Source organism: Mugil cephalus, chromosome 14 (assembly GCF_022458985.1).
Source record: "Mugil cephalus isolate CIBA_MC_2020 chromosome 14, CIBA_Mcephalus_1.1, whole genome shotgun sequence".
Classification (NCBI taxonomy): domain Eukaryota; kingdom Metazoa; phylum Chordata; class Actinopteri; order Mugiliformes; family Mugilidae; genus Mugil; species Mugil cephalus.
In genome coordinates this window covers 19,002,934-19,028,784 of record NC_061783.1, presented here as the reverse complement: position 1 = coordinate 19,028,784, position 25,851 = coordinate 19,002,934, and the positions used below count along the sequence as shown (strand labels likewise).

Genomic DNA, 25,851 nt, shown 5'->3' with positions numbered 1-25,851 from the left:
AAATACAAGCTAATAAAATGAATAACAGAAGTAATAAAATTGTAAATATACGTCTCGTTTAATGTTTTATCTGGACACTAAAGCTAATATTAATCATTACATTTAATGAACAATGTGATATTCTTATACATAGAAAGAGGATGACAGTTTTTTTTTCAACTAAAGTTGTGAAAGAGTTTTATTTAGTCTTTATTTTGGGCAAAAAGAAGCATAAAATTAAAGTATGCAAGACAAACTTGCTATGACACTGGATTGAATGTATGTTGTTGAATTAAATTCATCATAAAATAAAGACAAAATAAAAAATAAAATAAGACAACCAAGGAAGTTTTTCTGAAAATTCATTTATTGATATCAGTAGAAAAACATAACAGCCCGTAGATTGAGGGCAAGACTGGATTCCGTTTATTTCATTCAATTACTAAAATAAATGAAAAACTAAAAATGATTTTGCTAAAATTATTAAGACTTGACGCTTGGTGCGTCAGTTTGTCTATGGACCATCTATATTAAGTCATTTTCATTTCACCTGCTTCTACTAAAAACTAAAAATAATGAAGAACCGTTTCAATAGTTGGTACAGTACGTTCATATTTCACTGACTCATGTTAAACAGAATTAAATGTGATGAATAAAAACAAAAACAAAAAAGTTTAATCAACGTTTAAATTCAAGAATATGCTTCATGAGCATGCCTATGTACATATAAAAAAAAGCAGTATCAATTTTTATCGCATACGATATTCTGAAACGTATTCCAGGCTAAATGAACTCAAGTAATAACTACAACTAGGAGTAACTAAACAATTAATGACTGAAGTGTAATTAAGTGTTTAAACATGGATCCGGACGGTTCACATGATTGGACAGGTCTCCATTCTGCCTCCAGTCTGAAAAGAAAAGAAAATTCAAATGAAACTTAACAGAGAACTTTTACATGAAAAACTCCCGTAGCTTGAGGGACGTATCGCCCACCTTGCGAGGTGTGCTCGTGCTGATGACGTAGGAGTGCGGCAGTAAACCCTCGGAGATGCCTCCGCTGCGGAAGGAGCGGGAGACGGAGGACACGGAGCAGTTGCTGGATTTGTCCGAAGGAAGTCCACACGAGCCGCACACGACTGTCCGGCTCCGCAGGTTGTACTCGCTGTCCCCACAGGTGCTGTGAGCCACCTGCTGAGGCCGAGACGGACATTCAGTATCGGTATTTATCTATTAATCTATGCACACACACACATATATATATATACAGATAGATCTGTATAGATTAAATTATATGCATATGTACATTCTCACCATATCATCATCATCTTCTTCAAACTGAGTGCGGGTCACCTTCCTCATCGCCATTTCCTGTTTTAAAAAAAAAAACCTTATTTATTCATTTATTCATGTGCATATTTAAGTTTTGACGCCATGGCTACCGATGCTAAAAAAAGTGTGATCTATCAAATTAAAAGTACCTCTCCGTTGGCGCTGATCAGAGTGGTCTGGAACAGGTCCCCGGTGCCCCAGCTGGCCTGAGTCTTCCACACCAGGTCAGAGGGAGGATTGTGGGTTCGACCAGCGTTAGAGGCCCAGATCTGACCCAAACAAACAAACAAAAAAAGAGATATTTCAGAGTAAATATCTCTGTTCATCAGTGTATTTCTGCTTCTGATTTCTGATTAAAAGCTGTGTCTAACCGTGACTCTCTGACCGGCCTTCAAGGTGAATTTAGCCGGGAACTTGAAGCTGATGGCAGCTCCGGATCCCACCTGACGCCTCACCTGCCAGTTCCCCAGGTTTTGGTCCTACAGGAGGAGCGAGAGTTTTGTTTGATAGAATGTCAGAATAACAGAGTAAAAAAAAAAAAAAAAAATTTTAAATAAACCCCAAACTCATCTTCTCACCTCGTCTGATTTGTTGCTGAGTTTCACGTACTTCCCGTCCAGGTCCACCTCGTCCACCGTGCACCTCCCGCTGGCCGAGGCCTGCTGGGTGATGCGGGTGCGGGCCACGGCTCCGGAGAAGCTGGCCTCGCTGTCCGTGTCGTTGGGGCGGCGCCTCTTCAGGGGGGAGCCCTGAGCGCTGCAGTTGATCGATCGAGAGTGAGCCGCCGACGTAGAGGAGCGACTTCCTGTCACTCTGGTGGGAGGGGGGCTGGGGGACAGACGCAGCCTTTCCTCCTCTCCCTCCAGCAGCTTCCTGTAGGCGCAGATCTCCATGTCCAGGGCCAGCTTCACATCCAGCAGCTCCTGATACTCATCCAGCTGCTGCTGCATCTGCTGCCTCATCTCTGCCATTTCTCGGTCTTTCTCTCCCAGCATGCGGCGCGTGGTGTCTCGCTCCCGGGACAGAGCGTCCTCCAGGTCCCTCACCTTCGCCTCGCGGGCCGCCAACTGGATCAGACAGAAGATTCATGAATTATCTGATGAGAGTCAAACAAGACTGGAAACAGAGGTTGTACGGTTTTTAGAAATCTTAACTCATGTGAATGTATAAACACTTTTTATGTCTTTTCTTTTTTTTTTAAAATATGTCCCTGATAATTTCCTAAATCATAGGTCTTCAACAGGGGGTCCGCAACCCCTAGGAGGTCCGCAGAGGTACTGCAGGGGGGTCATAAAATATTTGGTTCATTTTTACATTTTTTTAATTTAAGTTTATGTAAAAAACACATTAACATGAATCCAACATATTTTAGTAAAGGAATAAATGGAGGTAGAAGACGTTCTCTTTCAGTCATTGACACAGTCTGTACACAGTAGGCCCCGCCCCTATCGCTGCTGAGCCAATCAGGAGGCAGCATATTTCACTCTGACTCTGTCAGGTTCCCGGCCATCGGCCGAGAGTCTATTCAGTCCCCAGGTGAAATCCAGAAGCACGCTGTGTTAATTAGTGACCAGTGCATTATTTGAATAGCTTAGCATTGAATGTAAAATGATGAAGTCCAGTTTAATATAGAACAAGTAGATATAGAATAGGTAGGTAGGTCCCTGCTTAATCTCCCATCAGTTTGGGGCTCCTTCGTCTGAAAAACGTTGAAGACCTAAATGATTTGTGCCTCGACTGATGATGCGTAGTTGTGTCTTGCACAAACGCCCTGATGAGTCTCTGACCTGTTTCTGCAGCTGGCTGAGCTGAGCCGACGTCGACTCCAGGCGCATTCGGGTCTGCTGGAGCTCCTCGTGAGTGGCTCCCACCAAGTGGCTGCTCCTGTCCGCCGACATACGAGCGTTTTCCAGCTGGCACGGAGAAACAACAAAGGGATGAGATCCATGAATCGTGGACTACAACCTCACCCTGAAATGCTGGATGCCGGTTTGCTCGTCTACCTTGGTGTTGTAGGTTTTCTCGACCTCTTCCTTGTACATTTTAATCTGCAGTTCGTGCTGGTTGCGCATCTCCACCAACGCTTCCGCCAGTTTGCTTTCAAAGTCCTGCTGGTGGCCGTTATCCAGCTCGACCATGCGGGACTCGTGACGCCTCTTTACCTCCCGCAGCTCCTGTTGAAGGGATATCAAAAATTATTCTTGTTTTCTTTCCGTAAAACTTAAACATCACTCACTGATAGTACGACGTCCGACCTCAGAGTGGAGGTTCTTCTGAAAGTCCAGCTCCTCTTTGAGAGTCTGGATGCGATTCTCTCCGTCCACTCTCCTCAGCATCTCGTCCTGCAGCTGCTTCCTGGCATCGCCCAGGGTGGTGTCCAGCTGAGGAAGGCGCAAAATACATTAGCACGAACCTTCGGATAAACATGCAGCAGAATGCAAACGTATGCAGTAAGTACAGCGAGCGTGTAGGCGAGTAGAAAGACAGACTTTTGGTCTGAATGTCTGAGCCCAACATGAATCCATCAGCATTTAATTCTGCTCCCTTTATCGCCGAATTGATGAAAGTACCACAAAATTAAGTTAAGTTTATGAGCGAGACCACTTCCCATGCGATTCATTATCTTATGCCTACCTATAAAGGCGTGTCTTAACCCTTTCCCTGTCTGTTCGTCTCACTTCCCACCCTCCACATCCCGCTCTTTCCTTTTCCATCTTCTATTTAAGGAACCAGGGGGACGAGGAGCTGAAGCTTCCTGAGACGTGCCCCACACCTTTCCATCTATATATATAGATATATATATCTATATATATACATGTGTGTGTGTTCCACCCCTCTAATCCCTCACATCCTGTCCACCAATGCACGTCCTCGCACAGTTAAGGCGAGGTCTTTGTTAGGAAGTGTATCAACAGGGAGTGAAAGAGAGAGTTGTGAAGAACAAGATAAGATAAGCCTTTATTAATTTGCTCATGAGAACGTGGAACAAGATTAAGAGAGCCATGTCTGAAACGAGAACAAAAGACAGACAGCGTGCAACAGATAATAGAAAACGTGAACAAATCAGTGGAAGAACATTATCAGGCTGCAGAGGTAGGTTTTTTATTTTTGTGTGTGTGCCTTCAAACTCCTAAACTGACCCGACGACCTGCAGAAAAAACAAGAGCATTAAACCGAGCGTGGGTCCGGGTTTACCTTGGCGACCTGCGCCTTCAGGTCCCTGTTTTCGACCTCGAGGTTGCGCTTCTCTCCCAGAGCCGTGGTCAGCGTAGCGTCCTTCGAGTTCAGCAGAGCCTCCAGGTCTTTGAGCCTCTGCAGGGCTCCTGCCAACTCCGACTCCTTCTTGGTGTTCCTGTGAAGACAGATGTAGCGTTACGTCAGTCGCTTTTAGTCCGGATACATGATACAGAACGTGCACAAACATTCGTTTTTTTTCTCTTTTTGACTCAGACTTTGTCTGACTTTAACGATGCACAATGGAAATTAACAAAATAACAGTTGGATAGCAAAGAAACTTTGCATTGTTCACTATGGACTATCTTAAAGCTCATGAATCACATCTATTTTTGATTAAGGATGTAGCCTGAGTGAAACAGGGGAAAGACCTCGGCGCATATGAGTCACAGGCCACAATAATCTGCCTCCAGGTCCAAAGTATCTCGTAGCCACAAGCCACAGCCGTTGATGTTTAGCTGAGGCGCTGCCATGGCAACGGCTCGGCTTTGCCAAACACACACACACACACACCGGCCATCGTTTCAATATTTATGGAAACCTAATGGAGGCAAGAGCTTTCCAAACACTGCCACGTATTGTGTATAGCGATCGCTGTGGCGAAGGAGGAGAAAGTGGGGAAAGAGTTAGTCATCAGGCTCTGGATGGAGCAGCATGGGAAGAGGCTGGTGTGCAGGTCCGACGTCAGGCTGCAGTGAGCAATGAGGGCGGGAGCTGCAGGGAGCGGCCCGCGGCTCCCAGAGGGAGTTAAATAAGCATCGGTTGGTTCAGGGGCTAATGAGTAACTTCTGTTCGTCGCTACTTGTCACGTGTGTGTGTGGATGTTTTAGACGCTAACGCCGGGATAACGCCAACTTCACCAGATTTGGTTGCAAAAAGGAGGATTTCAGAAAGCTGGAGGCGAATAACCAGCTCATGATCATCAGATCACAAAAAAAATAAAAAAAATAACTGGATAAGTGGCGCATTGTCGTTTTGTTTTTGTCATTTATTTTTGCTGTGATTTCCGAGAAAGTATTTAAAGCCAGACAGTGTTATTTTATCTGAACATCTGTGGCCATAGACTGATAATTATGGGACAATAGTACATGTGGGAAAGATTAAACCGCATGAAAGATTGGCTTAACTTAAGTCTGACTGTGTTGAACTGCACACAAATGCCTTTTACTCCTAATGCACTTAAATTCAAACTAGTCTTTTGTCTTAAAAAGTTAAAAACTCTAAACGTTAATTGTGAAGAAACTCCTTAACACACAAAAAAAAAACACCTAATCGCTGTGATTTACTACGGTGATTTCTAAACACCTCCTCTTACACAGACAGCAAACACCACATGGTTCATGTTTTGGACCAGAGTAGTAAAACCACAACCCACCTGGCTTTCAGCTCCTTGTAGTCCTCCTTCACCTTGCCCAGCTCCAGCTGCAGACGGGCCCTCTCTTTGGCCACCGAGTCCAGGGTCTGACGGGCATCGGCCAGCTCCGTCTCGTACGCGGCCTTCAGGCCCGTCAGCTCCCGGCTCACCTCGGTCTCGGACTCGGTGATGCGGAGGCGCAGGCCGGCGTTCTCCACCTCCAGGGAGCGGACCTTGTCGATGTAGGTGGCCAGGCGGTCGTTGAGGTTGCACAGGTCCTCCTTCTCCTGGAGCCGGGTGATGCGGTTGGGGGACACCGCGGCGTTCGCACCTCGGGGTGTGTTCTTGGGAGTTGCCATTTCACTTTGTGGTAGGAAAAAAATAAAAAATTAGTATTTTCTTTTGACTCTTAATTAGTTTGTTTCACCTACAGAATAAAGGTACAATTTCTGATTTGCTCCACACGTGCAAATAAATGACTACACAGCTCACTATGCCACATGAAAACACAAAGAGGTGCCACACTCTTCGACGAGTTTTAAAAAGTTTTAAAATAAAAGCCTTGTTAAAAGTAAGAAAACACAATTTACCATGAAATATTCGTAGTTTTCTGAAACACTTTTTTGTGCACAAACATGAAACATACAAAAGAGATAAAGTCTAATTAAGTATAAGACATGGGAGGGGTCACCGACTCCACCCTGAAGACAAAGTAAAGTCCCTGAAAACCTTCCAAAGTGAGATTTACCTTTTTAAAGCTCGCTACGACGAAGAGGAAAAACTCAGCTCTGAGGATCTTTGAGGACTAGTTCGCTGACTTTCTCTAATATCTTGTGATCCTGAGTCTTAGCTCTCAGTCAGTGTTCGGTCTGTTACTGCGCTGTCTGCAAATCCATCTGAGGGTGCCCATGTAGGAAAGAATGAGATGGGAGGAGGAGGAGGAGGAGGAGGAGAGAGGCTGGGCTCAAGTTTGGCACTTTGTAGGTGGCTGTTCCTCTGCCTCTGTCTGTGAAATGGGTGTGCAGTCTGAATGAATGAGTCACCCGTCCGCTCAAAGAAATGCTAAATTCCACTCCGTATAAACAAGGGATAATTTTTAGCAAACTTATTGGCTCGGCTGTTGAGCACTCTGTCATTTACAGTAAACCACGCTGAGCCTTCTCAGTCAAGTTATGTAAATATTGTTTCAGTCGTCTTTTAGTCACTGCTGCACTTTTAATGCAGGATTTATAAAACAATTAATCCCATCGCTACGGGACATTTACAGAAGGCTTATCAGGAGAGCCTAAAAAAAACTACTCTTTACACTCCTGCTGTCGGGGAGACTCAGGGAGAAGGGGACTCCCAATCGGTTTCCACCCTGGAGCCATCAGACTCCTGGACCGTTTATGTAACACTGCCTCACTTCCCCATCACTCCCACTGGCTGAATCTGCAGCACAGGCCACACAGAACTTAACCGACTTCTCCTGCACATTGTTTTCTAGTCTACTGGTTTGATGTTCACTGTGCACATGATTATAGCATCCTGAATCTTCTCAGTGGTCTCGTATAAGGTTAAATAAATAAATAAACATGCATTAAGGTTCAAGGCCAAAGATCATCAGGTACCGTGTGATTAGTGCACGATAAAGAATCGAGAATTTATTGTCATTATGAGATCATAATGAAATTTTGCCCATGGTTTAAAGGCCTACATATATACAGAGACATTTGAATAATGCAAATAACAAAAAAAAAGCCCTTAGAGAAAATATGTACAGAGATGATGTAAATAATGTAATAATGCACATAAAGTGCAACTTGGTGCAAATAACGTGTCTGATTATAATGATGAACATTTTGTTTATGTCAGAAGCAGGAAAAAATGGACAAGTGGAAGAATTTGAGCCACTTTTTAAAGACTATAGACGACTCGATGACATCATGTCCAGAACAGCAGCTCTTGGGAAGCATCTACAGTGGTTGTATCTATTATAACAGGAGGCAGGATCGAGGGACAGGGGGTCACTGCTGTGTGTACATATGAAGGCTGTGTGTTGTCCAGTCTGACAGATGAGTTAAAATAGGTCAAAAAGCTAAAAGGGTCGTTACTAGACCAGGGACGTGTCCTTTCAGATGTACGCCTCAGCTTTCTGTGATAGAAAAACTCCATTCTATTAATGTCATGCTATTTCTTGCACATTTGTTTACATGCAAAAAGTCAATGCCTTTTTTCTTTTAATATATATATTTTTTTACTTATATTTTCTTTTCTTTTTATTTACTTATATTTTATTTTACTAGCTCTTAACTTTTATTTTCACTTGTGGTTCTCAAAAGTTAGTTTGTGACATCAAACAATTTCGCTTGTGGATGAATAAAGTCCATCTAAGTCTATGTCTCGTCTGAAATATCGGATTTTCTTTTACATCACGTGCAACGGGATGATTAAAACTTCAAATCTAAAACTTTAAATCTACTTCCTAGAAAGTGAAATAGGAAAACCAGATGCTACTTCAGTTTCATGATATATTTTCCACATGTTTCTATCACACTACAGATATGTTTGTATAATTTTCTAGATGTTCACTGCTTCTTTTGTAATAAATAATAATTATGACCTTAAATGAGTGACAGTTTAAGTATTTTAGAGTGAATCACACATTTTCAGAGGGATTATTCAGTCATACAATTGTTTCATTTTAAGGATTTATACACACCTGTGGCCAAAGGATTAGGTATTCTGGGACGGCCTAATGAAAAGATGTATGTGCTTGTCCTGTTTCTAAGTTTCTATACTAGATATAGTGAATGGAAACCATCCAAAGCAGTGACATATTTCATAGGTCAGATAGAAGGGGGAGGATGGTCTGATGGCTGGTGGTTTATGGGTTTTGTTGCTTTTCTAATTTGCTTTTATTGTTCCTTCATTAAGGACACATTTGTCTGTCCTTCATGAAGGCCAAAGAGAAAGCTAGACGGTAATAAAGTGATGTTAACTGTGTCCATGCAAAATATGTAAATAAATAAAATGTTTCCTGGTGTCTGTTTTGTGTGCATCATGGGCCCTAACGAGACGACCTGCGTATTTTAAATATGACTTTTCCTCAATCCATTGTGTGCATTTAATAAAAACCTCGAACACAAATCAATTGCATGAATCATGTGCTGTATATATATCCTGACTGCAGAGATGCAGCACCGCCTCCCACTGGCTGGATATGGACCGGAAAAAACGACTCACTACAGACAACAAACACACAAACCCTCCATATTCTATCTGAAGCCACGGACGACAACTAAGCAGAGTAAAATCCTCTGGTTTAGAAACAGAAATGGCACGAACTGAGAGACACCACGAAACTGTGTGAAGCGCGTGTGAGCTCCGTGTCTCTTTGCGCCACGACGAGGACAGTTTCTGTCATGTGGTTTGTGGGAAAACCCGTATTGGATCTCTGTGGTCACCTGGGCAGAAGAAACTGAAAAAAAATGTGGCTGATTGGCAGCAGGTGAACGGCAGAGAGGTGTTATAACACTCCAAGCGACTGTCAGGAACAATTAAATACAGTGTGTAAAAAAACCCAAGTAAATCAATCTGCGCGTAAAAAAAAAGCTTTTAATTAGAAAATAAATCGAGAAAATATCATAAAAATCCACATTTAACCGTGTACACGAGCAGTCACGTGAATACTACACTACAACATATGCAATCTTACAGAAGATAAACCCAACAATTACAGGCGCAAATTCACTTCGTTACTAAAATGTAAACTAGTCCACTCCATATCTTATTGGGCGCATGTCGGTGCCGCAGCTTAGCGCGCACAAACAGCAGCTGTGCGCCGCAGAGCCGCAAATAAAGGGCAGAAAGAAAAATCCGGAGATCCGTGCAAAAAAAAAAAAGGGGGAAACAATCTTCAAACCGAGCATCCAGCAGTTCACCAAAAAAGACAATAATCTCGATCTTCGGAGAACCGCCGCTGCCTCCGAGAAGCTGCGTAAACGCTGTGTTGTGTTTCTTTCTTTTCTTTTTTTTTTGGTTTGGTTTTTCCGCACAGACGCAGACAGACGGCTCCTCCTGCTCCTGCAGCGGCCTCCATTTTAGCTCCTCGCCCGGTCGGTGCCTCACGTGTCCTGGACTGTCTTCCTCACATGACCCGTGTGTTTGTCCCCGTGATCAGCGCTTCCATCTCCGTAAATCGGTGTCGTTGAATATCGGCGTTGAACACCCGCAGGAACCTTCATGGATATGCTGGAGCAGAGTCTCGACAACTCGGCGAGGTGAGACGCGGCTGCCCCGCTTCCTGCTCGGCTATGGCTGCACGGCCTAAACCCCTAAACCTCTCTCTCTCTTTTTTTTTTTTGCATTGTTGTTATTAAGCTGCCTGTTCCGGATATATATATATATATATATATTTTTAATATTCTGCACAGTTTTTGAGTTGTGTCTCCCGGTTTACAGTTTGCGCTCAGCAATGCCTTCTGCACAACAACTGAGAAAGCGCCTTTTCTTTCTTTTTTTTTTTTTTTTCCTGTTTTGTTTTCTGACAATATCGCACAACAGTTTTATTTGGCAGACAATGAAAAGCAAATGCACGGGAGCGATTCGTGTCTATTTTTAGACGTGTTATTGCACTGTACTGTTGCTGTAACTGGTGCAGCTCTGTTCAGGATTTAAACACAAATAACACAAAATCACATTTTTTTTTAGGATTGATATTATTTGTGGAGTTTCTGTTTCACGTTTGCAACTAAATAAAACGACGGTGTTGAACTTTTTTACCCTCAAATGGTTGCACATTTCCATTGAGAGGTTTTGAAAACTTCTGTATTTATGTCCTACAGTAATCTCCTTCTCCTGGAGCCGCCTGGGGGCGCACTGTTAACCTTCACACATTGATGATAAATAATCTCACTTCTGAGAAACGTGTGTTTTTGGTTTTCATCTTGTAATTGACTCGGTGCTGTTGTTGTCTTTCTTTCTTTTTCGTTTTTTTGGTTTTCAGTCACGACAAACAGGAAACCGAAGAGGTGGTGCAGTTACAGGAAGGTGGGAGTCTCGCTTCTTTTTCATCCATGCAAGCAAAAACAAACATTCAGCTCAAATCTCCGTTTCAGACTCATTATGGAAACTTTGAAACAAGCACTTGAGTTATTTTGCTGCTGTTGTTGTTTTTTGTTTCTTTGTTTGTTTTTTGTTTTTTTTAATGGCACAGCCTGGAAACATGTTGTTGGGTCCCTGTTGTTGCAGGAGAGGCGGTGGGGGCGGACGAGCACACTGCAGTGACCATCACGGGCGTCCCGCAGGCTGCGTTCACTGACCACAATGTGCAGTATCAGTTTCGCACAGAGAACAATGGAGGACAGGTGAGAACGGGCGACCTCTCACCTGAGACACCTGCGACATCCTCCGGGGGTTTATGTTTAACGTGCTCAGGATGGAGACCGCCATGGTTTTAAACGTAGTGAACTTCAACGTCGTTCCAAAAAATGAGGTGCACAAACCTCACCTGTGATCAGCTGTGATGGTTCAAACTCGACGGAGGAACCTTGACTAATAGGTGGATTTATGGTTCTATGATAAGTTGACGCAGAGGCTACGGAGACAACGCGTAACTGACGTAGAGATTGGTCCACTTGGTAGCAACGTTTTTCAGCTTTAGTGTTTCCGACTGTTTCTCCATCTCCGCAATTTTCTGATGCAAAAGTGACTGTTATCAGTAAAATTACGGTACGGTTATCTGAAGGTGGTTTGGAGGCACAAACAATTGTGTGACTCGCGTTTCGGTTGCCGCTGTTGACGTGGAAACAAAAATGAACTCGACTGGCCAAAAAAAACACCAATTAATGTTTGGGTGGAGTTGTTACAGAACGAAACAGAGTAGGTTACGGCGTCTAAGTCCCGTAGTTTTATAAATGAGCCTTTAGACGTCAACATAAATGGTACAACAGCTCCACCTCCACCTCCCGACTAGTTCACAGTGCTTTTATTGGCTTACTACATTTGTTTCAAGGCATAAATTATTTACATTTCAGATAAATATTGCGCTTTTTGCTTACTTACGTACATAAATACATTAAGTTATATTAGTTCCATTTTTACCACCTACGCCGTCGGCATCGACTATAAGGATTCAACACAACAGCAGTAGAATAGAACAAGAGTCATTCTTTTACTTTTGCTTGTAATGTAGTATTTTTTAAAGTACTTCCTCCACCTCTGTGTAATAACATCGGCATATTAAGAGTAGTAATAATCCCCTCGGTCTAAATGGACGCATGCGTCGTCCATTTAGTTGTAGCCGACAGTTTTTTAGTCTCTAATGGACGATCCGGGCTCTGGTTGCCGAGGTAACCCTCTTTGTTTGTTTCCCCAAGTGGGAATTGAAACAAGCAGAACGTAAAAATATCTCCTCTATTTTAAAAGAACGCCAACGCCGCTGCTGATCCTGTATTTATCTCTCTTTTCCCCTTTTATACAAATTTTATATTGTGTTTTTTACAGTAATTGTTCAGTCCTCAGATTGCATTTCAGACAGATTTTTCTGTTTATGAATCAGTACGACTAATGCACTTGAGGAGACGTATGACCCAGATGATCATCAATTACTCATGTGACGCCTGAGTGTGCAGAACAGAAAATGACGTAAAGGACAGAAAATAATGTTTGTGTGTGTGAGAGCGTCAGGATGAAGTCCTCCTTACAAAAATATTCTAGTTTCATATCATGAAAGTCTAAGAAAGTCGAATTATCTTTGATAATCTCAATTTAAGGTCTTAAAAAGTATCAAATATCAGCATATTTTTTTTGTATTGTAGGTCTTAAATTACATTTAGTCAAGTTTTAAATCCACTTCATTTGCAGTGTGGTCCCTTTTATGTTGCTGTTCCTTATTAGTGATAATTGAATGACAATAAATTTAGTTTTTTTTTTAAAGTACTTCTGGATCTCTGATTTTTTGTTATTTTTTGTACTTCATTTAACTCTTAAATTTAACCCGTAATGGTCTTAAAGTTCCAACGAGTTAAACCGACTCCTCTGTTTTTGCAGGTGACCTATCGGGTGGTTCAGGTGACGGACGATCAGTTGGAAGCAGCTGACGGGACCGGGGCCGTCAGCGTCGTCTCCACGGCGGCGTTCGCCGGCGCCCCTCAGGCAGTGGCACAGGTGAGCAAACACAGCAGGCTTGTTTTTAAGGGTGGAGACGGTTCGTATCAGCCCTCGGATACGTACAGGGATGTTTTCAAAGTGTGGGAGAATGAGCCTCCTCTAAGAACTCAAAAGCAGCCACACCTCCATTAATATTATTACTGTTACTGCCTTGTATAAACTTTGGTGCTCACTTTGAATATGACGGTGGAATTTACATAGTCGCACACTGTCGTTAACTAGCGCCTCTTTGCAAATAGACAACGTGTGCTCCAACTAACTAAAACATTCATAAAAAGCCGGTCGCAGAAGAAGAAGGTAAACAGAGCTGGTAGAAGAACCACCTGAGGGAGATTAAAAAAAGATGTACTATTATCCATCTGATTGTTGTTTTAAATGCCGATCTCCCACATGAACGACTTCAGTTGTTTATTATTTGACGTCATGGGCCAACCGGAAAGGTGGGCATATTAACCCGCTGACGAGACGCATATCGCCACCTAGTGTGGAGGAGGAGGAGGACACGTTCCCGTCAGTTATTCGATTTTCTCCGTTGCATGTTGCATTGCATTGAGAAAGCGGAGTTTTGAACGTGGCTTGATAAAGGTGTGGATGCATCGTCAGGACCAATACATGAAAAGCCAAACTTTAAATAATCAGGGTCATATTTACTCTGTTTTCTCTCATTTCCACTTGAGGTAGCCTACGAAGAATCCATCCATTTTGCCCCTCGCACGCTCTGTAGTTAGCCAACCAGATGTTTACACTTTTTTTCAGGTTTATTTGTTATTATGTCGTCTCACACTTTGAAAACCGCTGTTATGAGCTCTGACCTCACATCCCGTCAGAGCTGCTTCCACTTTAAATCAAAATGTTTTTTTACGTGATCTAATCGTAATATTTATAGTTTGACCAACGAAACAAAATGTTGATAATAATAACTTAACGTGTGTCCAACTCATGATGCACACAAGAAAACCAGTGATGCTCCATTAGAAGCAGCAACTTTTAAAATATTCTACTGCACCGCAAATCTCAGTGTATTTGCATACTGACCACGAAACTCTGATTTGAAGAGCTGGCTGATGCATTTTAGTGCCAGGTGTGAACGCAGGCTGGTCGGGATTAGATTGGCCGGCTGGATGCTAATGTCAGGTCTGATTCCTTGGCCTTTTTTCAAGCTTTAGTGTCCCCGTCTTCGCATTCGCAGGCTGTGATCCAGAACCCCTTCAGCAACGGGGGCAGTCCCGGCGGGGAAACGGTGGGAGGAGAAACTCGCTTCGCTTATTTCCCCGCCGCCACCGTTAGCGACGGAACAGCCACGGCCGTGTCGGTGCAGGCCACCGCCGACCCAACCATCACGCAGGCAGGAGGTGAAAAAAAAAAAAGTCGGGAAGCACGATCAAATGTTACGAGCTGTGATTAAATTCGTCTAATCGTCTGATCCAGGTCAGTTTTACGTCATGATGAGTCCCCCTGAGGTGCTACAGACGACGACCCCTCGCACCATCGCGCCACGCACACAGACCTACACTGCGTGAGTACAACACGACACTCCCCAGCACTTTGATCCATCCCAGTCTCCCTCCTCCCAAAAAAAAAAAAAAAAAAAAAAAATCACCACAACTCTTCCCGCGTGTTTTTTCGCCAACTTCTCACCTCGACATTTTCCCACACCTTTCCCCTGTATCGGACTGGATGTTCTTCACCTCTTCCTTCCCCCTCTTGCAATGATTAGTCTTGTCCGTGTGTGTGCAAATGAAAATCTATAAATATTTGGGGGTAAAAAAAAAAAAAGAAAAAGAAAATTAATGTCCATCGTTGAAAACACCCAACATCTGAAAACCACACTCTGTCCCACTTACCTGCCATCCCCAGAGACCTCGGTGAAAGCGAGATGTTGCAGCATGGCAGTACAAACTGGTGAGAAGACCTTTCACATACGCCCCCGTCCTGTGTTGTAGAGACAGACGTTTTGGTGGTTCACTTATCAACCCGGTAGCCCTCCTTGTGATGAACACATAAAAACCACAGGCTGCTTTTAGGCTCTGTTCAGACTGTTGGATCAAATCTGTTTTTTTTAAAGTCTAACGGAAACTCAAACCACACGGTTCCAGTCAGATGTCTGTGAAGGCTCCACACACGGCAGAAACTGAAATCTACGAGAATTCGCCTCACTGGTGTGAAGGCCGAGTAGTCTGACATCAACCAAAAAAAAAAACATTTAATGCAAGTGTTGTCGGGCTGAAGTTGCGAGTTGCGTCACTCTTTATGCATAAGTTCACACGCCACGCAACATTTCTCACACTGAGAAGTGAGAAAAGTCGCTGCACATTAGTACCATAAACTTAGTAACATTAACTGCATATAAAAGAGATTAGTAATCTATGAGTGGAAGACGCGACAACAGCCTGCTTCTTGAATCAGTCACCTATCAGCCAATCAGAAAATAGTATTTCTTGTTGCCAGGTGAAGTGGTCGCACAGGGATCACACCTTCCACGAATGCCGCATGTGCAGAGAAGAGCTTCATCATTTCATTTTTATTTGTCTTTAAAGTCATAAACAAAATAATTTATTTGGTTTAAAGGAATTTGTCCTTTATTAGAGTAATAGAGTAGTACGTAGTATGTGTAACTCCAAACTTAAGAGCCCTGTATTGGTTTTCTAAAAGGTGCAGCATCATTTTCTGGGGCCGTGCAAACCTGCATGACTACTATAGAATAAAATAGTTCATTAAGTCAATCTACTGCAGTAATTCTTGTCTTAACCAGTAGAAAATGTTGTAAACACCTTATTATGCATGAAAAAATAAAAATAAAAATGACATGATACCATCAGAATTTAAAAAAAAGACTGTGATATATATTTTTGGTCATATCGACTGAATTGTTTTGTTAATATTTTCTTGCAAATCCACTATTTTTCAGTCTAAAACCAATAGTTTGTAGATGTCTGATGATATATTAGCTGATTTTCCTGTTTTATCGACGGATCATTTTGCTTATTTTAAGTAATATACTTTTAATTCTTTTGTTTTGTTCAAGCTGAGTATTTTTGCAGTGTAGATGCTCTAACTCAAAATGGCGTATGATATGAGAAGAACAACCAAAATAAATTATCAGCTGGTTCTTTGGGGAGAGGCTTCATCGCTGCATTGGTCAACTGAACGAATCTCCATATCGAGCCGTCACAGCCCTAAATCTACCAGCGTTTGACTATTTTAGGCCGCGCCACAAGCTCTGTGTTTGCTGATCTCTGTGTCGTTACCACAACCACCCATGGTGGTGTCCGGACACATAAATCAAACCATAGCACTTGCAAATAAGTGCAGACAGTCTCGTCTTAAAAGATCTAATTTGAGAAACAGAAGATCTGCCTTCAATCTGAACAAAGCCTTTAAATCGTGAACAACCAGGGAGGTTAATATCTGCAGGTTTGGTATCTAATCCTCCACCAATAGCAAAGCTCCTATGTTTAGAGTCTGGATCATTCAAAGCGTTCACTTCAGACGACTAAAAGACCCTCTACCACCTTCTCCAAATGTCAGAGCTTCACCCACAACAAATTAATTCAGGGTGTTTTTGTTACTATACTTGCATCTAGCTGAGGTGTTGCACTTTTGGTGTGGTTAATAGTCGTCACGATGTGATCAGACGTGATTATTTCTCCTTTTATCCGTAGTTTCAGGGTTGTTTTTCGTTGTGTCTTTACAGGAAGGTGGATGGTCCACGGGCGCCAAGAGATGAGAGGCGAAGAGCACAGCACAACGAAGGTCTCTAGTCAGGCTTTAGTGTCTAAACTTTCTTTTCTTGTAACTGTGTTCAGCGTAATATTTATGTTTGGCTTTATTTATTGTTACGAGCGATTGTTTGAGTTTATTTCTGCTTAAACAAGTTGCCTGAATTTTTTTCCCTTGTTTCTCTAATTAATACACCGTATGTGAACCGCTGCTTTTTTTTGTGTGTGTCTTTGCAGTGGAGAGGAGAAGAAGAGACAAGATAAATAACTGGATTGTCACGCTGTCAAAAATTATCCCTGACTGCAGCGTTGACAGCAGGACAGGAGCCGTGAGCACAGCGGTGATTACAACTCTTAACTTTTCTAACACAATATTTAATGTATATTTTAAATAACGGTGGGAAGACGGATGATCGAGGCTTTTTTTTAAGGTCACGTGTTTTACACGAAAGCAACCGCTTTCGTGTCTGTGGCTTTTTTAAAATTTGCTTCCATCAGCTCCTCGCTGTGTCTTGGTGCATCCTGTCTTTTCACCTAATTTATGCCTGCATTAGAGATACTGAGTCAGACCGAAACACCAGGTGTGAACCACAGGCCTCAGGACTCAGGCAGCGTCTATTAAACAGCATTTATATAAGAGATAAATGTTTTTATGCCGGAGGAATGTTTCGCAAAGAGAAAAATTCGATGACGAAGGATGAGTCACGTTAAAAAAAACATCTGTTTTTTTTCATCATCTGACTGTGTTTGTGTTCCTCAGAGTAAGGGAGGCATCCTTTCCAAAGCTTGTGACTACATCCGCGAGTTGCGTCAGAGCAACCAGCGACTTCAGGAGAGCTACAAAGAGGTGGAGCGAGTCGAGATAGACAACGAGCTGCTTAGACAACAGGTTAATGCGCAATCCTGTCATTCATGCATTGCACACAGCGTTTTTTAAATAGTTTTGAATCATCATGCTGCCATCATACGTGAACACTTCTTAGATATTTTGCATGCATCCCACACAAAATAAATTTAAATTGTTTAGCACAATTTACCCACGTAACTGTTACGTAACAACATCGGGACGAACGTGTGTCACATTCCTTTCAATCTGTCCTTTGTGTAATTATCTGTGTCTCTTATCTGCTCTGTGTTTCTCTCAGATTGAGGAACTAAAGAATGATAACGCGCTGCTTCGAGCCCAGCTACAGCAGCACGGCGTAGAAATCAACGGAGACGCAACGCCACAGTGATCGTGGACTAGACACGCGCGGGGCGTCACAAACACATAAAACGTCCTCCCCACCTCGACCCTGAACGATACCGGGGGCAGGACGCGACAACGAGAGACGATTTTCTGTTCCGAAATTGGACAACGGGCCAACACAAAAAAAAAAAAAACAGGCGCAGGGCTCCAGACGAACACTGTAAACTGAAAACGTCTCCTCCACCGTGCAGCATTTCAAAAGGCTGGACGCTCTGAGATCCGTTAAATGTGTAGCTAAATGAACCTCTTCTGCTTCAAGGAAAACGACCTCTGCACAGCATCAACCCGCCACCACCACCACGCTTGCACCAAAACTTTCTATTTACTTTAAATTATGATCCTGCCACAGACGACCTACTTTTTAATGACTTCACCTTTTTTTTTTTTTTTTTTTTTTATCATAACACAAACTCCTTCCTTCTTTGTTGACTTGCTGTGTTTGAAACTACTAAATGTGACATGAATGATGTATCCCATTTTTTAATTTATTAGTCTTTAACAGATGTGTCCACAGAGAGCGAAACAGAAAATCTGCATTCATCCCCTGCACACAGAATCATTTTGATCACCACTGTCTTTTGTGTTTGTGTGCCGACACTCCACCCGCCAGGTAAAAGGCAATTCTTGCCGGTAAATTACAAGAAACTATAACACACGTTAGACGGTCAAAGTGTAAGCATGGAGGTTTTTTATTTTTAGTGCAAGGCCTTAATAGAAGCCTGTTGGGAGAATCTAGGTGTTAACATAGCTCAGGTAATTGGGATAGTGCACTGGCAAGTGGTTCCCAGACTCGTTAAGTCCTTATATAGAGAGTTTAGATCTCATTTGTGTCCCCCATTAGGTGCAGTGTACAGATTAAAATAATACCAAGGTTATTTTTAACATGTGAATCGTTTCTGTCGGGCATTAAACCACAGTTTGTTTGTATATCTGCTTAATAGCTCCCTGATGCACTGAAATGGAGGTTTGGGCATTCGAGGTCTCGGTTTTGACGCCAGCCTCTTGATTTGGCCCACCTGTCCTGCTGCATTTTAGTGGACGTGCGAGGTGGATTTTTGTTTTTGTTTGTTTGTTTGTTTGTTTGTTTGTTTTGCAATATTCCAGAATACTTTGAATACTTGTTCGGGAAGCGTTGCGGCTGACTCATAAAAAAAATAGCCACGGTCAGGATTCTGCTGAGGAGGAGGAGGAGGAGGAGGAGGAGGAGGGGGTGGGATGGGGATGGGGATGGGGATGGGGATGCAGGTGATGATAGTTGTAACTAACCAGCTTTTGTCTTCACTGAAAGTCACCACAGCATGGAGTTATAACCACTGGCATGACTAATTCTGATACTACAATTAAACAGAAGTGTTTATACCCGAGTGTTGTTCATTACGTGAGAGGAAGTTGTCTTGCAGCAGTAAGACACAGTAAATGGAAATTTTAGGTATTTACGCATTGTTGTAATGTGTAGTCCCCAGTTTATTTATATATATAATTATACATAAAGCTACAATTATTAATTAAAACTGTTTTTCATGCATTTACAGCTTCTCAAATATGTAGATGTTCTGCCTTTTATTATAATATATTTTTTTAAATTTATATCTATTTTGCAACACGTTGGGCTATTTCGTGCAACAGTGTCGCTTTGAGCTTTTTACATTATCCTTAAAATGTTCCATTAATTGAGAAAATAATTTGTAGATTTATCTATTATGATATTAATAATAATTGTATACTGTCCTATACATAACATTTAAACATTACAACAGATAAATATTGCTCAATGCTCACATTGACAATACATAATAGTTCATGAAATATACTTTTTTGCTGTTGATACGTCATGTATATTTATGTTTTTATACCTATAGTTTTAAACGTTATGGAGTATTTTTTGAGGAAGAACTTCGTATTAAGTACTAAGAATTAGCCATATACTTTAACTAAAGCGCTACTAGTAATATTAAAACTTTTACTTACTGAAACTAAAGACAAGTACTTCGTCCTCCACCGCAGTCTGACCCTTTCCAGCTCCTTCTACTTGTTAACCGATTAAATGTAAACCTATGTTTTTTAAATTATTAATTACGACGTTTTGGAACGTTGTGTCAGCTCGTTGCCTGGAGACGGAAACTGAGTGGCCGTTGCCATGGAACCGGGATTCTGTGGGAAAACAGCCTGCGCGAGCCGACAGTCAGAACATTCCAGAGTTCTGGTGAGTAAAACTCGATTAAAAACAATTAAAAAAACAAAAACAACGACAACAAAAACGCGTTTTAAAGTTTGTTGTCGCGATGTTTCGTGTTTCGGTGGCGTAGACTGCAGCAAATTAATAAATTAAAAATAAACAAATAAATACGAGAACCGTGTTGGAACTAAATGTCGAATTTAAGGACTTGGAAGGTTGCGAAAAGAATATGGAAGTAAAATAGCGCAGTTTTCACTAGTTGTTTAAACGACTTTTTTGTTGTTATTGTCGTTAAAGCTCGAAAACAATGTTTTCCTGGTGTTTTACAGCCACGTAAAGTAGCTAATTACATTTACTTAAGTATATAATAGTATATGTTAGTATATAACATACTAAAATACTTCACTTGAGTATTTACATTTAAAAAGGAAATTGCTTTTTATTGCCCTTAAAGTATTTCCTAACCTTTAGTTTGTTAGTAGAAATTCACGACTGTGTATGTAAAATAATAAATAAAAATGTAGAATGTAACTGAAATAATAATAATAAATGAGAGTTTCTTCATACAAAATAAATAAATAAATAAAATAAATAAAAAAAGTCTTTCATGGTTTTAAATACTTCAAAATAAAGACTGTGGATATTTCACTTTACACTCTGGGCAAATTTATTCTATTTATAAACCATATTTAATTAAAAGCGTCAATGTGCCCAAGATAATAAAACTAATTATTGGACGCTAATAGTGATTCGCCTAATTAGCTTTACATAAAGTTCCTATGTTATATTGTGGTATGATTGTCACTGGTTCACAATTTCTTTGGTGTTATTTTCTGTGTCATTGTTCTTCATGGTCACATTAGAGTGACTAACTAACCATTAAATCTAAATTAATTAACTCATCCGGTTTTATTATGGACAGCTGGGATAGACTCCAGCAACCCCTGCGACCCTAGTGAGGATTAAACGGTAGTAGAAGATGATTATGTGTTTTATTGCTTCTTTTATTGTGATGCACTTTGAGCTGCAATGTTTGTATGAAATGTGATACACAAATTATCTTATTATTATTATTTGTATGACTCTTCTGACTGCACCACATGACACACGTTGTTGGTGTTGTGAAACCGGCATCAATGCGCCTTAATGAACGAGTCACTGAAAAATTCACCTTTGCTTGTCTATCAAGCAACAGGATGTCTACGCTTCCTGCAAAGCCCGGCCTGCGACACAGTGTGTCAGAGTGGAACAGCAACAACCACCAGCTCGCCTCCACGGCGCAGTACGAGCGACATGTTTCTAATGTGATCCGGCAGGAAGGGAGGTCGCTACGCAACGAGACCAACTGCAAGGTGGGTTCTTACAGGATGCAGGATGTGCGATGGTCAGCCTCACCAAAATGTCCTCCTTAATTCCTCTTCATGTCAAAAGATGCAGTAGAGGGATGAGTGATGGGATGTGGAGTTTTTGAGCTCTGTGGCATTATGTGATGGAGACTAAGGTCAAGACAGGATGAGGAAACTACAGACCCCAGACAGCGCCCGAAGGAGAAGAGGATGGATGTGAAAAGGAACTGGCTCAGGCTAGTATAGGAGAATGAATGGATGAGAGGGGGAGGGACAGGGTAGGGTATCAGGTATCGACAAGCCCTTCTCCAGAATCTTAGTTAACCCTTTATGGGGCAAGGAACCATATTTGGTAATATCAGCACATGTGGCTCCCAGTGAGGTTTAGAAACATGTGGTTTTCATTCAGCCAATCAGAGAAGATCAAGGAAACATTCCCAGGTCAAATCAGGGTCAGATGTGGTCTTCAAGGTCCACCTCTGCATGAACTCTGAGCGTAAATGATTTATTAGGTACCATAAAGAAGGAGACCAAAGCCTGAATCAGCACTTATGTTCTAATGGCCTACGTACATGTTTATATTTGTTTACCACTTAAGGGCAAGGAACCATATATGGTAAAATTCACTAATATTGATTTTCTATGTGAAAATTAAAAACATTGAAAGTCTTCTGATAAATTAGATTAAAGTATTTCAGTGAGAGGAACTTTAATTTAGTTTAATTATTCTCCAGTAGTAGGTTGATGTCAGGTGTTTAAAGGTAATAAATATATTAAATATAAATCAAATAAATCATATACTCTCTGTCTTCAGCAGCCTTATCAGAGCCATGGCTAATTTGTCTTAATATTTTTCAAATGCTTCCTTTTGTCCTGATGTTGTACCTTTTTCCCTGCAGACGTCCTGGGACGAGAGCGACACCTGTCGCAGGCTGAGCGACCGGGTTTGGGACGTTGCTCGGTGGAAGGAAGTGTTGGAAACTTGTGCCAAGAAAGTGGACGAGGAGATGGAGGCTTTAACTCTGGTGACGTTTTATCAAAAATCTTTGAATCATCTTGACGTGTAGGTTTGTCTTGTGTTACTAAACCGAGCCTTGGTTTGTGTTGTGGGTTAGTCTAAAGAGCAGACGGAGCAGGCGCTCGCCGCTACCGCCGTTCCTCTGGAGGTCAGCACTGAATGCGTGACGCTGAGGGAGGGGCGGCGGGGGCACGAGCTGGTCACCGACCCCGTGGAGGAGCAGCTGAAGAAAGAGGTGGAGCTGATTGAAAGAGTGCAGCAGGTCCTGCAGCAGCACACGGACCAGGCCTTCGAGCAGCTGTGGTGAGGGGCACGCACATTAATTTTCATTCATTCAGTCATTTTTGACTCACAGCCTTTTTGACCAGCTTTTTCTTTAAGCGTCCTGCAGGAGGCTCGGCACCAGCTGACCGCCGACCTCCAGAACAAGATGGACACCCTGGATATCGACATGTCCTGCCTGTCTCTTACTATAAAGTCGCCTCAGATCTCCCTGAAGACCAACCCGACTCGCATACCCTCAGGGTAATCTTAGCACGAGGCTGCACATGGAACATGAGGAATGTTTTATTTTCCAGTAATTTACAGTTGTAAAACCTTTTCTTCTTTGTCGTTGCTGTAGTTCCTCCACCCCCCAGGAGTGGGTCCAGTTCAGTCAGTATAACGTGGCCCGTGCACATGAGGCCATGCATTTGTCCCAGCAAATAAGGGAGGACATGAGCCTCACCAGAGCCCAGGTGGGTGTGACGCCACTGACTTTAGCTTAAATTTACATGATCATGCTTATTCCGGTATTTTTCTTTTGTAAAATGTAAAATAATTACTGATAGATACTGACGCACAAAGGTGGTTATCATCGTTTCTTCAACTGTAAAAGTTATTTTGTGGCTTTATCCGACCCTAAGCCTTGTAAATATTACACAACCACACTCACACCACGACACACAACCAGTAAGGTTGTCTGATTAATTTGTGAAAAACACAAAGTATTTACATTTCTGTCGTTGCCTAGAATCTCTTCGATAGACAGAAACACCCTGATATGATGCACAAAGATGCCACTGAACTCATTCAGCAACTCAAGACCAAGAGTTTATACAAATACCACAAAGCAGAATTATTATACAAAGGTTTTAGCTTTTTTTTATCAGGTGGACTCTCCATTGGGCATTTGAATAACCAAAGTACATAGAGTGTTACAAATCGAGGTTTTACCTCTTGGAAGGGAATCTATCTACTAAATATTACTGATTCTCACAAGTCATTTTATTTATCCTGTACATCATCATATTTTACCACTGTGCACATTATAAAATCCATTAAAATATTGATATTTCCTCCACGTGGAGCAGAGAGAATCATGTGCAGGTCGTTCTTATTTATTTAACTAAAATATCCCAATTAGTAACAAACAAACACTCTTAAAATACTATAAAATACTCTTGGACATTTGTTTTTATTGGTTTCCTGTTATTTTTGAGATCACACACCTTATTTCATGACCTCTGCTGCACCATGTACTGGATTTATTGTATGTATACGGATTAATTCCTTCCTTATTATTATTATTATTAATATTATTTCTTAGCTGCAGAATGAGTTGGAGACTCAGAGCCGGGCCACAGAGTTTGCTCTCCGCAAACGCCATCACCATGAAGAGCAGGCCAAAGGCGAGCTGGAGTGGCAAATAAAAAATGTAAGAATAGATCAAAACATTAAACCTTTCAACCCCAGGTTCCACACACTGAAAGAAGAAGAAGAAGTCTTAAATCAAATTGTGGAGGGCAGTTATGAGTTGATTATTTCACATCTGTCTGTAGACTGAGGATGAAATGGCGGAAATGGAGGGCGACATCCACGGGCTGGATGCAGATCTACAGGCGAAATCTGCCTCTTTAAAGCTGGCTCACACCAGACTGGAGACCAGGACCAACAGACCCGGCATGGACCTGTGCAGAGACGAGGTTCATATGACAAATATGGAGTTGCACAATAAGGCTGTTAGCAGCAGAAACAACCCTTTAATGTTCTTTGTTTTGGTTTTGCAGGTGCAGCACGGACTCGTTAATGAAGTCCAGCAGCTGGAGGCAACGATCGCGGCTCTGAAGCAGAAGCTCGCTGAGGCTCAGTGAGTCCTCAGTCTTATTGTGAAGAGGAGGATAAATGCTTATTTTATTTAGAAGAGAAAAGTCTAAAACTTTTCAGCTTGTTCCTCTCCTCTCGTCCACACTCTCTCCAGACACTCTCTGCAGAAGATGAAGCTGCATCACTCCCGCATGCTGCACGATCTCTCCAGAAAACAGGAAGCTCTGTCTCTGGAACAACGAAGCATGAACACCCGCACACGACTTGCTCCCTCCTCCTCCTCCTCCTCCTCCTCCTCCTCCGATAAAACCGCCGTGCTAATGGTCCCACTCACAAACTCCAGTGGGAGGAGCCACCTGCAGCTTCTGGCTCAGTGAGAAGATTTCATTCATGGTTTTAAAGGGATTTAACACTAAGTTTAATACATGTATCTGAGCATAACATTATGAGAAATTAATTAATTAATCAGACTTGAAGATTAAGAAAACTGTCATTTATTTATATTTTCCTGGCCTTTGTTAGTATTTTTGTGTGTGTGTGTGTGTGTTTGTCTCTGTTTGTGCTGTGTTAAATCAGCCTCCTTATCTCCAGCTTGTTTAACATTTTACAAGAAATCATTGCAAAAACTAAACACCCATTTAAACATTTATCCTTCAAGTTAAGTCTTTTTTATTTTCCATGAAAATAAACCGCTGACGTCTGTGTGTGGTCATTACTTTTATCGACCATTTGCTTTAATGGCTTTGTTTGTCCTCGTCATGTTGTTTGTTCAACGGACCTTGTTTGGAGCATAAAGACGATGATAATGATGTGAACTTTGACTCCGGTTTAGATATATATATATATATTTATATATATTTATATATGTAAACAAGGATTCCAAGACAATAAACCACATGCGACTCAACAGAGTAATGTCTTCAAATGATTGTGTGTTTGTGTCAGTCGCTGCCTGTTAACGAACGGTTAAAGAAGAACAAGACAAAGTCCTGATCTTAATCCCGTAGAAATGTTGTGAAAGGACCCAAAGCAAACGGTTCATGTGAGGAAAACAACCAGCGCGTCAGAAAATTCCTCAGAGCAGCCACAGACGTGTTTAGTTGACGTTATTGCTGCACAAGAAACTCACAGCAGATACTCACTTAATGTTTGCACCTCACTCATATGTAATATTGACTAATTTTCCTGAATAAGCACATGCACAAAT

General features: G+C 41.8%; 3 protein-coding genes across 11 annotated transcripts; 2 read left to right on the top strand and 1 right to left on the bottom strand.

The window, feature by feature from the left end:
• Positions 1–333: 333 nt before the first annotated feature.
• Positions 334–20,062, bottom strand: LOC125019961 (lamin-A-like). 8 transcript variants are annotated; one of them, XM_047605122.1, is made up of 14 exons: positions 19,988–20,035; positions 14,896–14,983; positions 14,690–14,796; positions 5,921–6,262; positions 4,507–4,663; positions 3,567–3,692; positions 3,315–3,485; positions 3,099–3,224; positions 1,890–2,378; positions 1,683–1,790; positions 1,461–1,580; positions 1,294–1,350; positions 976–1,173; positions 334–890 (listed from the first exon to the last, which is right to left on the bottom strand). In XM_047605122.1, the coding sequence occupies exons 3-14, from the start codon at positions 14,695–14,697 to the stop codon at positions 855–857; spliced, it is 1,938 nt and encodes a 645-aa protein (XP_047461078.1). In that variant the 5' UTR covers positions 14,698–14,796; positions 14,896–14,983; positions 19,988–20,035; the 3' UTR covers positions 334–854. The 8 variants fall into 8 exon arrangements, with proteins under 8 accessions (XP_047461078.1, XP_047461075.1, XP_047461079.1 ...); XM_047605119.1 differs by lacking the exon at positions 14,690–14,796 and having other exon boundaries at positions 19,988–20,062; XM_047605123.1 differs by lacking the exon at positions 19,988–20,035 and having other exon boundaries at positions 14,896–16,732.
• Positions 9,240–18,894, top strand: usf2 (upstream transcription factor 2, c-fos interacting). 2 transcript variants are annotated; one of them, XM_047605127.1, is made up of 11 exons: positions 9,240–10,161; positions 10,887–10,930; positions 11,132–11,247; positions 12,932–13,048; positions 14,241–14,403; positions 14,480–14,567; positions 14,909–14,953; positions 16,746–16,804; positions 17,008–17,111; positions 17,531–17,659; positions 17,916–18,894. In XM_047605127.1, exons 1-11 carry the CDS (start codon positions 10,124–10,126, stop codon positions 18,003–18,005), a joined length of 993 nt encoding a protein of 330 aa, XP_047461083.1. In that variant the 5' UTR covers positions 9,240–10,123; the 3' UTR covers positions 18,006–18,894. The 2 variants fall into 2 exon arrangements, with proteins under 2 accessions (XP_047461083.1, XP_047461084.1); XM_047605128.1 differs by lacking the exon at positions 14,909–14,953 and having other exon boundaries at positions 9,250–10,161.
• Positions 20,031–25,551, top strand: tekt2 (tektin 2 (testicular)). Its single transcript, XM_047605126.1, has 10 exons — positions 20,031–20,222; positions 21,385–21,547; positions 22,441–22,566; positions 22,657–22,862; positions 22,941–23,084; positions 23,182–23,296; positions 24,148–24,255; positions 24,380–24,523; positions 24,608–24,687; positions 24,799–25,551. The coding sequence occupies exons 1-10, from the start codon at positions 20,074–20,076 to the stop codon at positions 25,019–25,021; spliced, it is 1,458 nt and encodes a 485-aa protein (XP_047461082.1). The 5' UTR covers positions 20,031–20,073; the 3' UTR covers positions 25,022–25,551.
• The last annotated feature ends 300 nt before the right edge of the window (positions 25,552–25,851 follow it).